Source organism: Chionomys nivalis, chromosome 1, assembly GCF_950005125.1.
Source record: "Chionomys nivalis chromosome 1, mChiNiv1.1, whole genome shotgun sequence".
In the NCBI taxonomy this organism is placed as follows: Eukaryota; Metazoa; Chordata; class Mammalia; order Rodentia; family Cricetidae; genus Chionomys; species Chionomys nivalis.
In genome coordinates, this window is record NC_080086.1 from 118,536,941 (window position 1) to 118,553,284 (window position 16,344).

A 16,344-nucleotide genomic window follows, 5' to 3' on the forward strand; every position below is an offset into this window, starting at 1 on the left:
TGTGGAGGCCAGAAGATGTCAGGTGCCCTGGAGCTGAAGTTAACAGTTTCTGCACCATGGGTGCTGGGAACCAAACGTGGGCCATCTGCAAAAGCAACAATTGCTTTTAATAGTGAGCTGACTCTGAGGTTTGGGAAATCACTTCTGTGTCAGGATGTTTTGTTTAACCATTTATAGTAGTGGTGTTTCAATTTGACATTCTTAAATTCATTGAATGGCAGTTTTTAGTAGTTGCATTTTTAAATGCTACCATGGGAAGCTAGTTTAAATTTGGGTTGGTCTAACTGAAAAAAAGGAAACTGGTTATATTGGATTTTGTGGCTTAGAATAACAACCCTACCAGAAAGACAATTATATGTATTCACTCATAAGTGGTTTTTAAACATAAAGCAAAGAAATTCAGCCTACAAATCACAACCCCAGAGTACTTAGACAACAATGAGGACCCTAAGAGAGACATACATGGATCTAATCTACATGGGAAGTAGAAAAAGATCTCCTGAGTAAATGGGGATCATGGGAGAGGGTTGAAGGGGAGGGGAGAAAGGGAGGAAAGGAGAGCAAAGTGTATAGCTCAATAAAATCAACTAAAGAAAAAACCCTAAACTTTCGTGTGTGTGTGTGTGTGTGTGTTGTTTGTTTGTTTTTCCAGACAGGGTTTCTCTATGTATCGTTAGAGCCTGTCCTGGAACTCACTCTGTAGACTAGGCTGACCTTAAACTCAGAGATCCGCCTGCCTCCTCCTCTGCGTCCTGAGTGCTGAGATTAAAGTGCCACCATCTCCAGCCCAGATATATTTTAAATTGTATATGCCTTAGGTTTTTTAAAGTTACTTTCAAAACATTCTGAGGTATTTGGCTTAAATTGGAGTCAAACTTCGTTAACCTTCAGAGTTGAAGATTATCTTTGGGAAGTAATGTATTTTCCTAAGAAATTTTAGGTAAACATCATTTTTGGTAGTCTGATAGGTAACAGGCATTGTTGAGCACTGAACAATGTGGTTCTGTATTAAAACCTATTGTTAACCAGGAAAGAACTCGTGGTCCTATATACAATGGCAGTTGGTTTATTTCCCCTTTTCAGACTCCTGCTCCTCCACCTCCACATCCACCTTGAAGTTCTCAGTCTCCTGTCTCTGCCTCCCAAGCAGTCCCCAAACCCTGGCTATGTCGTGTTGGAGGTAACTGCAGGGCTGGTGCGTGCTACCAAGTACTCTCCAAGTGAAGTTCCGCCCGCCCCAGCGATTTTTTCTTAACTAGGTTGTTTTATGGTGAAAGTCCTTGAAATCATTGACTCATGGTGTTTCTATTTTTGAAGCAAACTGCTCTTTCATCTGAGTGTTCTCTTCACCTAAACACCTCGTGTGTGTTTCTAGACTTCTCTGTACCTCGTATTCTTTAGTCTCTAGGGTCTCAGTCCCTAGTCTACTGAGCCAGTTTTACAGGCTCAGCCGAAATAAGAAAGTGAAATGAACATGGGGTGGACTTGATTAACCTGTTACATTTGAGAACTTACATTTATTTCCATCTTAACCATGTATTTTCCATTCATTTTAAACTTGGTTTCTGGTTCTTTTAAAGAATAGTAAATTGAGAGGCCAAGTGTGGTGCAAATGTCTGTAACCTTGGCACTTGGAGAAGTGGAGGCCTGGGCTGCAGGAGACTGACAAGAATCCAGCATTTGGGAGAAATTAGATAAACTAGTTTCTCCAGGTTGCCAGCAGAGTTGCGCAGGAGCTGGGGCCGGCCTGCTGTGCAACAGGTAAACTGCTCCGGCCACAGGAGCCTGTGAGCCAGATCCCAGAACCCACACGTCAATGGAAGGAGAGACACGTGCTGTGGATACAATGTCACATGCACACACACACACACAGAAAAGCAAATCTTAAAACAGGCCAAGTTTTTCTTAGTTCCTGTCCTTGGATTGAAATCAATTTTCATTTTAAAATCACAAGATGTTTCAGGAACATAATTTTTTTAAAAAATTCTTTTATGTGATGGGTGTTTTCCCTCCATGTATGTCTGTGTACTACGTGTATACCTGGTGCTCCGGGAGGCCATTTCCTCTGGAACTGGAGCTACAAACAGAAGTGAGCCTCCTTGTGGGTGCTGGGAACTGAACCCGTTTCTCTGGAAGAGCAGCCGGTGTTCTTAACCACTGAGTCGTCTCTCCAGCCATGAACATCAAATTTTGAAAGGACCCACTGTTAAGTTAGTACTGAGATATAACTACTCTTATAAATACTTAGGATCCTCTTGTGTTCCGATTCTGTTTTGATGATACTATTTTTATGTGTGTGCGTGTGTAGCCAGCATTTAAGTAGGGGTCCCAGGACAACTTTTGGGACAGTTCTCTGCCCATCATGTGGTTTTGGGGATAGGAAACTCAGATCAGCAGGCTTGGCAGCCTCAAGTACATTTCTCCCCCCTCAGCGCTCTTCTGGCCCTGGGAATATTACTTTAGATCAGTCTGTGTGTATGAGTGTTTTGTCTGCATGTATGTATGTGTACCACGCGTGTGCGTGGTTCCTGCAGGGAACGGGAGTCACCAGGATGGTTGGGAGCTAGCATGAGTGTTGGGAACCCATCTCGGGTTCTCTGGAAAAGTGGCTAAGTTGTCTTAGCTGTGGAGCCGTTTCTCCAAGCCTACACTGAAGTGGTTTTTAGGAAACAATGGAATCCACTCGCTCCTGATTGTGACAGGAAACAGAAACCTGGAGCTGTTGAGGGATTTGAATTCTTTGCAGTCAGTGTGGCCGTGTCCTCGGTCTCCAGATGGAACTAATCAACACCTGCTTGGCAGCATTGCGAGGGTTACCTGAAATGTAACAGATGTGAAGTCCTTGTGTTCCATAAAAAGAATTAAAGTTGGAAAGTCGTTTTAAAAACTAATCTTCCTGAGAAACCCTGTCTCGAAAAATTAAAATCTTTCTAGGTTAAGAAGCTACAGCCAAGAGAGGCCCAGAGAGCAAAAGGCCTACAGAGAAGGGTGTTCTGCTCTCACAGCCCGTGTTCAGGATGGCCCCACCCACCCCGGAAGTGGATGTTAAGGAAGAACGCTCATCTTAAAACTAAATGCGCCTACCAGTTTTCCTTTCTAGGATGTGGGATTAGGGTAATTTGTGAGGGAATGGTAGAAACTGTGGGTACCATCAGGTACGGGTAAGCCGGCCTATACACACATACCCACGAGTCAGGGCAACTTCATAGTCCCCGACACTTTATGACACACACGTGACTGTCTCTAAGATGCCCAGTGAGCCAGCCCAGTGCATCACTTCCCTGTCCCCAACAGTGGAGGTGGACCTGCAGGACTCTGCACTGGTCTTTCACACGCGCAGACTCAGAATCGGCGGGTGGCAGGGGCTCCTAGCAACCGGCTGCCAGCCCGGGCCTGGGGAGAGAGGAGGTCGCAATGGACGAGCCAGCCACCGCTGCCATCAACCCCTCCGGAGTACCACGAGAAGACCTGGGACGCGGAGAGCCACTCCTCGCGGCCTCGGTAGGGTAGTCCGCCCGTTGCGGCCCCCACAGCCTGGTCTCACCGCACCCGGGGCCTTTTCTGCATCCCTACTCCCAGGCCTGTTCGCTGCTTAGTTCTTACCCGGCCCGCACCTGATTTTCTTCATTTTATTTGATTGTGATTTGATTTTTTTTTCCTGACGCCCCCCTTACCTTCTTCCTCCATCTTCCCTACCTTCCGTTTATTTATTTATTTATTATTTATTTATTTATTTATTTATTTATTTATTTCCCCCACAACCAGTTGCTTCAGTAGAGCAATTAGATTTCCTGCCCTTTCTCATCTGTTAAAGAATGACCTCTTTGGCAGTTCTACCATACCAGACGTGGTCCACCCTGCCTCCTACCTGAATACTTTAAAAAGTAAATTTGGGTGAGGGTGTTTAGCCTATCATTTATTTTCTCCTTTAAAGTGAACTTAAAATGATCCATGGTGGGATTATAGATCACTTGCCTGAGCCAGAGAGACAGCTCCTTTCTCCTGGACTGGTCCTGTTTCCACACCACGCCATCCCATCTCACTTCTCTGCTTTGGAGGAAGATGGGAGAAATCTGTTTAGACCTGCCTGAGAGCATTCTCTGACCGCAAAACGAGCAACTGAAAACCAGCAGGAATTTAATAAAAGAGCATGCTGGGTGGGAAGAGGTTGGCTCAGATGTATATAGCGTGGCATATCAACTGTGGGGATTCAGACGCATAGCATGGTATATGACACCTTGGAAATCCTCTTGTCCTTTAGAGAAACGCACATTTCATACCAGCATTATAGAACTTGGGAAACTGTTTCAATTAGAAGAACGTGAATTCCATCCATTATGTTTACCAGTTGTTCATTTTGGTCCATTCTTGCGTGAGATAACCCTTACTTCATAGCGAATATTATAAACCAAAAGTAAAGTTTGATGTTTCAGTGATTTATAATAGCACAAAGGGAAAAACTAAAGAGCTGGGTTCTGGGCACAGTGGGGCTGAATTCAGCAAATGTGGACTCTTCATAAGTCCATATAGAGTGCTTGCTGCGGAAACCACTGAGGCAGATGAGGTGTTAAAAATAAAGCCAACCATTTCTCAAGCAGTGATTTGGTAAATGTGGTTGTGGGTGTGTGTCTTTCTCTCCTGTCCCTACCCCGTCTCGAGACAGGGTCTCACTATGTAGCCCCCTGGTTGGCCTCCAGGCCACTATGCTGACCAGGCTGGTCTAGAACTCACACAGGGATCCACCTGCCTCTGTCTCACTGATTAAAGGTGTGTACCACTACCCCTCCACATCCAGCTAGTGCATATTTTTATATTTTTGTGAGAAAGCACAATACATGATGATTGGTTGAGCGGCTTTCTCATGTGCCCTTTAGCCACTGGGCAAAGGAACAGTGGCCTAATGTCAATTTTTTTTTAAATATCTATTGTTCTTAGAACATCTCCATGAGATAGGGATGCTCATTTTAATTTCACCAAAGGGATTTTAGATACTTAGAATCACTTAAAAGCTTAACACTTTAAGGAAATAGTATGGGTGAAATGTATCATCGTGTATCTTTGATTTTCATTGTAGCTAATTAGCTTGGTAGAGGCAATTTAGTTTCTTCAAGTAAATATTTTATCTGTTATATGTAATGTCAAGAGATTACCTTCTATAGAAATAAGCAGATTTTGTGTTTGCTCATAGAAACAGATCCGGAAGAGTTCATCTCTTGCTAGAGAAGGATGGTGGAGGGTAACATTAACGGTGTGTATATTTCCACTCCTTCCTGTTTAAACTCTTTCTGCTTCCGTTAAGGTTTTACTTGGTCTTCCTTTTTAAGTCAGCAGCACCTAACTGTGAGAACGCCGTCTGTCCAGACCTACACAGCTTACCTTTCCGACTTGTAATTTTAGGATTAGCACATTATGAGAAATTAGCTTTAAGTGTTGGACCAAGTGAGAGTTTAGAAGTCAGGGTTCCTGGTCCTTTACTGGGTCTCCAGGTAAGGCCAACCATGATCTTATGGTCTCTGCACATCCAGTGTAAGGGATTTGGCTTCCGATTGTATCACTTATGACAGAGAAGCCAGTTTGTTAACATTGTGTTCTTAGTTAGGGTTCCCATTACTATTAGGGCCATTACTACTAGGGCCAAAACTACTTGGGGAAGAAGGGGTGTAGCAGTCCTCACGGAAGTAAGTCAAGGCAAGAATTCAAACAGGGCAAGAACTTGGAGCAGGAGTTGATGCAGAAGCCATGAAGGGATGCTGCTTACTGGCTTGCTCCTCATGTCTTGCTCAGCCTGTTTTCTTATAGAACCCAGGACCACCAGCCCAGGGATGGCACCACCAATAATGGGCTGGGTCTTTCCCCATCAATCACTAATTAAGAAAATGCCCTGCACACTGATCTCCAGCCCAGTCTTACAGAGGCATTTTCTCAACTGAGGCACCCTCCTTTCTAGCTTGTGTCAAGCTGATTGAAGACTAGCCAGCACAGGTGCTCAGGGTGTAAAGGGTATAAAAACAAGCTGGTCGCGTATGAAAGAATGGCCAGTTCAGCTTTCTCAAGGGGCAGTTTCTGTATTGAGGGTGTTTTCTATCAAAATGCTTCAACAATAGAGGTGAATTCCAACTGAATTAATTTTAAGAGAAGAATTGGGATGAGCTGGAGAGATAGCCATAGGGATAGCAGGAACTGAAACTTCAGATCCAGCTACTCAGCCACACTGTGGTCATGCTTTGAAGTACCAAATCTCTTCTTGGCCTATACACCCTGTCCTGTGCGAGTTCACCCTCATCCTGAGGCTGATGGTAAATTTTGCCTTACTCTCAAAAAGCCATAAAAAAACCATCATACCAAAATCTTAAAAAAAAAAAAAAAAAAAAAAAGTAGTTAAAAGGGGCTAGAGAGAAGGCTTAGTGGCTAAGAATGCTGACCGCTCTTCCAGAGGACCTGATTTACTTCCCAGAAACCCAGTTCCAAGGGATCCGACACCCTCACACAGCCATACATGCAGGCAAGACACCAATGTACATAAAATAAAATAACTAAATCTAAAAAAAAAATGGCATACCTGCTTTTAGGGGAGCCTTTAACTATCTAAGAATTTGCTTGGTACTCACTGGCCTGCAGCCTATGGTCAAAGAATGACAACTGTACCCTTGCTACTCTTCAGCTAATTAAAGGCTAGCGAGAAGGTTCCATCCCCAGTCCCCATGCAGTGAAAGAACTTTTGTCCCCTGACCGCTACATGTATACTGGGTACATGCCAGCCCTCACTCCACATACACAAAATAAATATCTAAAAGGAGATTTTTTTTCTTAGATAGGATCCCACTCTATAGCCTTGACTGTGTCTGGAATTCATTATGTAGACCAGGGTGTCCTTGAACTTGCGGAGTTCTGAGATTAAAAAGTCATCCGTAATGAAGTTTAAAGGTAGCTTTTAGCTGTTACCCTTATACAGCATTCAGTAGTTGCTTCAGAAAGGAAGCAATCACAAATTTTATGAAATATTTTTCTATCAAGACTGTTTGGGGGTAGGGTGAGGCTGGAGACCTGGCTCAGCAGTTAAGAGCATAGAGTGCTCTTCCAGAGGACCCAGGTTCAATTCCCAGCACCCACATGGCAGCTCACCATTAACTCCAGTTTCAAGAATTCTATATGCTGGCTTCTGTGTGCACTGCACAAATGTGGCAAAACACCCTTATGCATAAAATAAAATTAAATCTTAAAAAAAAAAAGTCCGTTAGGGGCTGGAGAGATGGCCCAGCAGTTAAGATCACTTGCTGCTTTTGAAGAGGATCTGGATCCAGTTCCCAGCATCTTCATTGTCTATAACTTCAGTTCCAGGGGATCCAACATTCTCTTCTAACTCCTGTGGGCACCAGACACACCTGTGGTGCACAGACATCCCTGCGAGTAAAATGCTAGCACACACCTTCCATCTAGCACTTGGAAGGCAGAGGCAGGCAGACTTCTGTGAATTCAAGGCCAGCCAGGACTACATAATGAGATCCTGTCTCAAAAATGAAATTAAAACAAGCAAAACACTGATTCACATAAATTCAGAATATTTGTTCAAATTGATAAAAATTTTTTCTTAAATTTAGAGACAAAAACTGGCACGTAGCCGGTGCTTTCAGGGGATGTCAGAGTCTTACGCAGTGGTCTTACATCCGATGTCCATTTCCCACAGAATACTCCAATACCTGGCACTTATCACATAAAGACTTTTATTGAAGAGTCCCTATTAAATCCAGTGAAAGCAACCTACAACTTTAAAAACGAAGGGAGGAAAAGGATACCACTTGTGCAGAGAAACGATCCAGTCCCCACCGACCTCCCGCAGTACAAGCCTCCCGACTTCCTGGAGCTGTTGAAGAAGCAGATGGCCTCCTATTCGTTCAAAGACCAGCCTCGGCCAAACCCCACCACACTAGTTGACAAAGACGAGGTAAGGCGCTACTATCAGATAGTGTTCTGTGAGACAAGGTGCCAAGGGTACACTGGGAGAAAGGTGCTTTAGACGCAGAGTATAAACCCCATCCCCAAGGATAACCCTGGGATAGCTCATTCCCTACAGAAATTGAACAAGGCAGAAGATGGCTCAACAGTCTGAACACTTGCTGTACTTCCAGAGGACTTGAGTTCGGTTCCCTGAGCCCATGTCAAGCAGCTCGCAGCAGTCCATAACTCCAGCTCCAGGGAATCCAGTGCCTCAGGCCTCCTTGGGCATCTGCAGTCACATCTGCATTCCCACGTGCACACACGCGCACACACACACCTTAAAAAATAAAACCAAAGAAATCTAGAGATGAAACAAGGGCTTTGTGACTTGCAAATGTGTCCAGAGAGATCTTTCCTGTGAGGTCTTAACCCAGGAGAGTGCTCAGAGGCACATGAGAGCAGGTCCCCTCACCTGGGGGACCTCTGGATCTGGCCATGTGCCACACACTGGTCTCTGGAAGTTGTAGATATACTGGCTCCTCCTAAAGACTGCCTCTAGCTGATCAGCCTTCTTAGTGTCTAAACGAAGCTTTTAAAACTCTCTCTCTCTCTCTCTCTCTCTCTCTCTCCCTCTCTCTCTCTCTCTCCCTCTCCCTCTCCCTCTCCCTCTCCTTCTCCCTCTCCCTCTCTCTGATCAGCCTTCTTAGTGCCTCAGGGAAGCTTTTAAAACTCTCTTCTCCTCTCTCAGCTGGGGTGGAACTCAGGAGCGGAGCCCACGTTCCACTCTCTCAAAACCCTGGAATAGCTTGACCCTTAGCACAAAAATCAGACAGAAGTGAGTCTGTAATCACAGAAGGATTCAATTCCACTCTCAGCCCCACCAGTTCACTGACGGCTCTGATAATGGAGCAATACTGTGCTTAGGGACTAAGCTGAGCCGAGGGAAAGTGCTTCTGGTCTAGAATACTCCAGTAAGGAGACAAGACACAGCATATCAAGAGTGCAGCAGGGAGAGCTCAGTGCAGGCTGGATAGAAACTGTCCAGTTAAGCAGGGTTTAGTGACCCTTGATTGATAAACATTTTCTTGTATGTGACTTTTTGTTGTCATTATTGTTTTGGGACAAGGTTTCCCTGTGTCGCCCTGGCTGTCCTGGAGCTCACTCTGTAGACCAGACTGGCCTTGAACTCTCAGAGATTTGCCTGCCTCTGCCTCCCAAGTGCTGAGATTAAAGGTGTGTGTCACCACCACCTGACATGACTCTTATTTTTGAAAAGAATATTTATGATGTGTGTCTGTGTGCGGGGATGAGAGGTGTGTAGAGCTCCCTGGAGCTATGGGTGGTTGTGAGCTGACTGGCATGGGGGCTGGGAACTGAGCTCAGGTCCTCTTCAAGTGCCCTTAACGACTGAGCTGTCTCGTCAACTCCCTCTCGTGACTCAATGCTTACTACAGGCGTCCTCAGACTCCCTTAGCTAAGAGCCCTGAAGAAGGTTGAAAAGATGTTGTTTCCATTTCGCCTGCAAGAAAACAGCCGTAAAGAAGAACTGAGTAACTCATCCAGGACACACAGTAAAATAGACAAGGAAGCTCCCCCTTCTTTTTTTTGAAACAGGGTTTCTCTGTGTAACCCTGTCCTGAAATTAGCTCTGTAGACCAGGCTAGCCTCAAACTCAAGAGATCCACCTGCCTCTACCTCTTGGGTGCCGGAACTAAAGGTGCATGCCACCAGGCCCTGTTCAAGGCAGCACTTTTAACTGAGGGTCTTGACCATAAATGCAGCCCTCTTTCCCATCTACTGTGGACTCTACCCACAGTGATGGGGCAGGCAGGGTTTAGATAGCTGGAACTCAAAGGATGCACTTCCAGGCCCTTGCATGGCCTTTTTGAAGGGATGTGTACTAAATGGGTCTCTTCAAGGGGCTTTGACTCTTTGTTCATTTTCAGTTCTCTGTGTCTTAATGAAGAGAAGTTACCATTGGTCCTCAAGGTACATGGCCTCTGGCTGAGCACAAGAGGCTGGAGTTGGGCACAGTGGTATATGCCTGTAATTCCAGACTGAGATTGAGGCAGGAGGATCTCAAGTTCCATGATAGCTTGGGCTAGATACTCTGTCTTCAGCCAGGTGTGGATACCAGGCAGAGGCAGGCTGATCTCTGTTTGAGGCCAGCCTAGTCTACACAGAGAGATCCTATCACAAAACAGAACAAAACAAAAACTCCCTTGTCTTTAAAAGCAAAACTAAACAAGAAAGAGTTGTGATTGCTAAGTGAACTTCAAACTTTCCCCCACAAATGGACACACGCACAATGGAGTTGTTGCTAATGCTTCACCCATCCAAGCGGCGAACAGAACAGACTGGAAGGTTTCTTGGGTAAACCCGACTCTGTCTGCTTCAGTGAACAAATACAAACCCTGGGTTATTCTTGGCTTTATGGCTTGTTATTAGGTATCCACGCTACGGGCCAGCCAAAGGCTTACCGTGGAAATATCACACAGACGGTCGTGCCGGGCACAACTAAAAGCCTTAATTGAAAGACCCACAGGTTTAGCTTACCCAGAGGGCTGGACAAGCATTCTGCAAGCACAGTCTTCCTGATTCTTTATTGTCTTTTCTTCTCCCCTCCCCGTGGCCCACAAAGGATTAAGTTCCAGGAGCTGGGAGTTGAGTGTTTTCCTATGTGAAGGTATCTGAGAATTTGTTCAGAAGGGAGACTGTCAGAAGAAGTGCTGTCTGCTCGCCTGTACAATTCAAATTCTGATGTTTCAATAGCCGACCTGGATGGAATAACTTGGATCGGGGCAGGCACAGTATATATACATCAATGCCATTTGTTAAAATAGTAGGGCATTCTCAGTTTTAATAGCGTATCGTTCATCCATACCGGTGGTTTTTTGTTCTCATTTTTGGTACTCTGAGGCATAAAAGTGTGGTCTCTCTTCCCCCAGCCTGCCTTCCCGTGTTGCAGCTAGCCACATTATTTCTGGAAGAATTTGGCTTCCTTTGCTCACCATCCATCCCTGCCACTCCCACAGAGATGACTTGCCAACAGCCTGGCCTCTTGGTTTCTTCATCTCTCTTCTATCAGTAACTCACTTAGTTTTCTTCCCCCCAGACTCATTTTTTCAATCCTCTATCGAGTCTTCTCCGACTGTGATTTAGCAGCCCGGCCCGCGCCTATTTCACCTGAACGCGCTGATTTTTCTACTTTTACATAGCTCTCCTCCCTCCCATGGTTTCACAAGCTCAAATTTCGTAGTCGCGGTGCCCTCTCCCCATGTCCCCTGTTGTCGTCCCTCACTGGCCTGGCAAAGCCACACCTTGGTTAAGCCTAACTGTGTATCTGGTAGCTGTGCTCATCTTATTAAGGAACATTTCAATTTTTTTTTTTTTTTTTTTTGAGACAAGGTTTCCCTATGTAGCTGTGGCTGTCCTGAAACTCACTCTGTAGACCAGGCTGGCCTCCAACTCACAGAGACCCGCCTGCCTCTGTCTCCTGAGTGCTGGGATTAAGGTGTGTGCTGCCACTGAATGCATTCTGGTTTTCAAATGGGCAGTGGATAGCAGCTAATGGCTGACGACAAGATATACAACTGACTGAAAGAAAAAATGAGGCTTGGCTTCAACAAGTAATTCTTCACAAAGGCATAGACGAGAAAGAGAAATCATCACCATTACTAATGTGAACAGCAGTTGGTAACGTGTTTTGTAAGGCAATTTGGCAACCTAGAAATATTTTTTAATACAAGTCTTTTATTGTCCCCAAAGACACCCCGGATCGTACTTATAATCCAGGATCTTGATTCTGGAGTGGGGTCTTACTCATCTGCCTGTTGCGGTGGTCCCTTTTCAGACACACAGATGCCACCCAAAACTTTCTGATGGCCTTGTTTTTAACTGTTGAGGCTTGCTGAATCAAAGTTGCTGAATTTGAATCAAGTTCAATATCATTTCCTTCAAGGGTTAATTCACCCTTCTGGGCTTGAGAGACAGAACGAGTAACGCCCGACCTCATCTGAACCTTGCGGATGTATTTTTCACCCCCAAAATTTCAGATTTCAACCAGAGACTCACTCTCCTGAATAACAACGTCGACTGAGAAGCAAGCACACTCAGACGACATCTTGAAACGGAAGCCTGGCGTACATCTTTGATCATGTTCTGAACGTGACTGCAGATGGTTCAGACAGTGACCAGTTCCCTTCTGTTACCCCACCCGGAGCCTCCTCTTTTTCTGGCCAGGGAGACTGAGCACTATACTGGTTGATGGAAGTCCCTCTGTAGGTTCCTTGGGACCCTTCACAATGACTGTGTGTCCCTTCAGAGCAAGCAATGCTGACATTTTCTGGAATGTTGACAGTCTGACAGCTGAATGGTCTTCATTCTCGCTGTGGATGGGGCAAAGAGCAGCCATCTAGAAACAGTTAAAATACAAGTAGCCTGAACCGTGGCAACACCAAGTTAGGTTGTCTAGGGAGCATGCTCAGTTCGTGAGATCTACAGCCTCACTAGACCACCGAGTAGTTATGTAACACGGCAGTACCGTCTGCATTTCATGCGACAAGAGGACTGACATAGACACCAGACGCCCATGTATCCAGGAGGCAGCACGCTGCTGGGCACCCTACTCCAAACAACGAGGCGCTGACATGAATGCGCCCCGAGTTATCATTAAGTGGAGAAAGGAATATAAAACATTTACAGCCTAATCCATTTGCAGATGATGGGTGAGGTTTATTTCCCGTTTCACTAGTGGTAACTAAAGGGCACAAGGAGACACCCTCTTCGTCCTTCTGAAGGGCTTGAGTTCTTTCTAGAATGCGAGTCACGCACGGTCTCAGTTGTGCTCATTTGTAAAACAAACAAACAAACAAACAGAAACAAACCAACCCCCCCCATGCTTTCCTCTGCAGCGCTCTCACTCTTCCCGTCTCTAGGTTAAAGATTCTTGATTTCTCTTCCTGGCTCGGGAATATGTCTATGAAAATAACAATTAAACAAATGAAGTTGAAAATGGCCTGAAGCATCTGTCTTGATCAGTGTTTGTGTTGCCTGTGAGAAACTCAGGTACCGGACCAGGACATGAATTGGTGACGCTGTAGAAGGAGGCAGCCAGGCCAGAACCCTTTCCTGACCAAGTCGATGGAACCTGGTTAGGAGGGGGTCCTGCCACCACAAGAGCCCAAGTGGTGACAGCTTGAGTCAGATCTGGATTCCATCACTGGGAAGAGAACTGATGCCTAAAGTTGTCCTCTGCCTCTCCACGCATGCCACTTGGTATGTGCACACCATACTCACACACACAGACACACACACACACTCATACCCACCCACCACACACGTGTGCAATACACACATGCACACACCACACATATGCGTGCAAACACATGCTGTACACACACACCACACATGTGCAGTATACATGCACATGCCACACACATGCGTACACACACATGCTATACAGATACACACCACACATGCGCACAATACACACCACATGCACGTGCATACACACATGCTATACACACACATGCTTGCAATACACACACTCACATTAAATAAACTTTTTAAAAAGAAAGAAAATGGGGGTGAGGTGGGAGGGTCTGTGGAGGGAGAAGGAAGGGATTGGGAGCAGTGGAGGGAGTGGGAATTTGGATTAGTATTTTTTTAAGTAATAAAAAAATTAAATAAATAAAAAAACAAAAAGAAAAGAGAAAGGAAATGCAAAGTAGACGAAGGCCGGCTGTCATGGACTTACTGCTGGAGTGGGCTTGCTGCAGGAAGACTCTGAGCCTGCGGCTGTTTCAGCAACACCCTCCAAAACTGAGGAGTAAAGAGAACAAAGATCAAAAAACTCCAGAGAATCCAAGCACCACGAAATGTGTCAGATGAATGTGAGGGGAAGGGAAAGGAAGGGAAGAACTATTAATTTTTTTCTCAGACAGTATTTGCTATCAAGCAAAAACTCTGAAAGAAGCCGAAGGTGAAAAAACATCCATGGAGGAGCCAAGTTAAGTCCTCCACCTCCTCTTCTACAGACCCTGCCAGCAAGGAGAGACGGAGACAGCGTTTAAGTGTTCAGAGAAAACAAAACACCAACCTAGACTTCTGGGCTCAAGGAAACTGCCTTTTAAAAGGGATGGAGAAATAAAAACTTAGACCAACAAATACTGAGGACATGTATCATTAGAAGACTCTGCAAGAAACATTTAGAAAAAGTATTGGGGGCAGGGGTGATGGTTTAATGTGCTTCTACTCACGCAGGAGGACACCCCACCCCCACCCCAGGCACCACGGTTAGGAGCAGTGAGGGAACAAACTTCACATCTGTATCCTAGTTCTGGGAGGTGGACACAAGGAGCATTCTTGCAGTTCACTGGCTAGCCCGCCAGCCAATCAGTGTGCTCTAGAGTCAGAGGGAGACCCTGTCTCAAAAAAATAAGTGGAGAGCCACCGAGGAATCACTTGTATTGACCTCTGGTATTTCTCTCTCTCTCTCTCTCTCTCTCTCTCTCCCTCTCCCTCTCCCTCTCCCTCCCTCCCTCCCTCCTTCCCTCCCTCCCTCCCTCCCTCCCTCTGTTTCTGTCCCCCATCTTCCCCCCACATAAACATTCCACACACACAATCACATTTTAAAAGAAGTTTGCTGAAAAACAAGTCCAAAGTGATGCAGGTCAGAAACTTGAGTCTACATTAAGAAACAAAGAGCCTTTAAAGAAGGACTATGTCAAGATCAAAGTCTTAAACATATTGTTTGTTTAGTTTTTTGTCTATTGACTAGCTTTTGTTTATTGGGGCAGAGTATTGCTGTGTGTAGTCCAGGCTGACCTTGAACTCATGATCTTCATGCATTTGCCTCCTGAGTGCTGGGGTTACAAGTGTGTGCTATCACAGCTGGCACTTGTCTAATTGATTTTGTATTTTATTTATTTATTTATTTATTTATTTATTTATTTTGATACTTTGAGACAGAATTTCTCTGTGTGGCCCTGGCTGTTCTGGAGCCTGCTGGCCTCAAACTCAGAGCTCCACCTGCCTCTGTATCTGGTCATTCATATGTACAATACATATAAACACTATGCATGTGTGTGCTTATCTATGAGGACAGTGAATGAGAATGACACAAGGTACAGGAGGGAGGAAGTTGTTTTAACATAGACAGGCTCTCTCCATGTAGCTCACGCTGTCCTAGAACTTACCATAGACCAGGCTGGCTCAAACTCATAGAGATCCGCCTGACTCTGCCTCCTATGTACTGAGATTAAAAGTGTGTGCCACCATACCCAACTTATTTATTTATTTCCTATATTTTATTATATTGTGGACGCTGACTTTGATTTATTGGTCCTCTTGTCTACAAGATAGCATAGTGTTATCTGAGAGTGTGCTGGGATTCCTCATGAATGTGCTTTGCAGAGGTCAAAGGCAACTACTAGCCAAAGTTAAAGAACAAAACTAAAGGCCTTATGCTACGGAAGGGAGGAAAACAGGAGAGTAGAAAATGTTCAGAACTTAGAGGGAAGAAGTAAATGGAAAATTAGAGAAAGAAAAGGTATTTTCCAAAATTAAACCCCATTTATGATTTAAAAAAACCAAAGCAACAACAATAAAAAAAAATCTCACTATCAGTAGGCACTAGGGAGATGCCTCAGAGATTAAGAGCACTGGCTGCTCTTCCAGAGGACACAGGTTCAATTCCAAGCACCCACATGATGGCTCACAGCTGTCTGTAACTCCAGTTCTAAGGGATGTGGTGCCCTCTTCTCACCTCTGTTGGCGCCATGTATGTATGTGGTACACAGACATACATGCATGTAAAATATTCATACACATAAAAAATCTAATAACTAAAATAAAATAATATGTGAAAAACTCCTAAAACACAACAGTAAGAAAGTAGCTCAAGGCTGGTGAGATGGCTCAGTGGGTAGAGGTACTTGCCACCCTGACTCCTGGATGGTGTCGTCTGACCTCTGCATGCGTGTAGTGGCACACAGCTGCTCATGAAGGTAAAGAGAAACCATTCGATTAAAAACATGGGCCAAATACCTTAGCAGACATTAAAGACAATATGCAGGTGGCAAACACGTTTGTATGTCATCAGGAAAATGACAATCAAAACGTTAACCCTACACTGTGATCCCACGGCTCACCAAGCTAGAACACAGACACTACCAAGTACCAACAGCAAGAACTCTGGTCCGTAGCAAGTGGGAACTCACAGTGGTGAAGCCATGTTAGAAGACTTTTTCAGCTGTTTTACATTCCCCTACCATGAGATTCAGACATTTCATGCCTTATTTCCTGTAGGATTTGAAATCACACGCACACACATGCACACACAACTCATATGCTGTTCATAGAAGCTTTACTCATTCTTGTCAAGACGTAGAAGCAGCAGGATGCTCT

General features: G+C 45.0%; 1 protein-coding gene across 1 annotated transcript in view; it reads left to right on the plus strand.

The window, feature by feature from the left end:
- Positions 1-3,414: 3,414 nt before the first annotated feature.
- Stpg4 (sperm-tail PG-rich repeat containing 4) overlaps positions 3,415-16,344 on the plus strand; it is a 49,098-nt gene continuing 36,168 nt past the window's right edge. The window contains exons 1-3 of the mRNA XM_057791319.1: positions 3,415-3,501; positions 5,189-5,248; positions 7,685-7,942. Of these exons, the coding sequence (XP_057647302.1) occupies positions 3,415-3,501; positions 5,189-5,248; positions 7,685-7,942 (405 nt within the window). The remainder of the gene's footprint in view (positions 3,502-5,188; positions 5,249-7,684; positions 7,943-16,344) is intronic.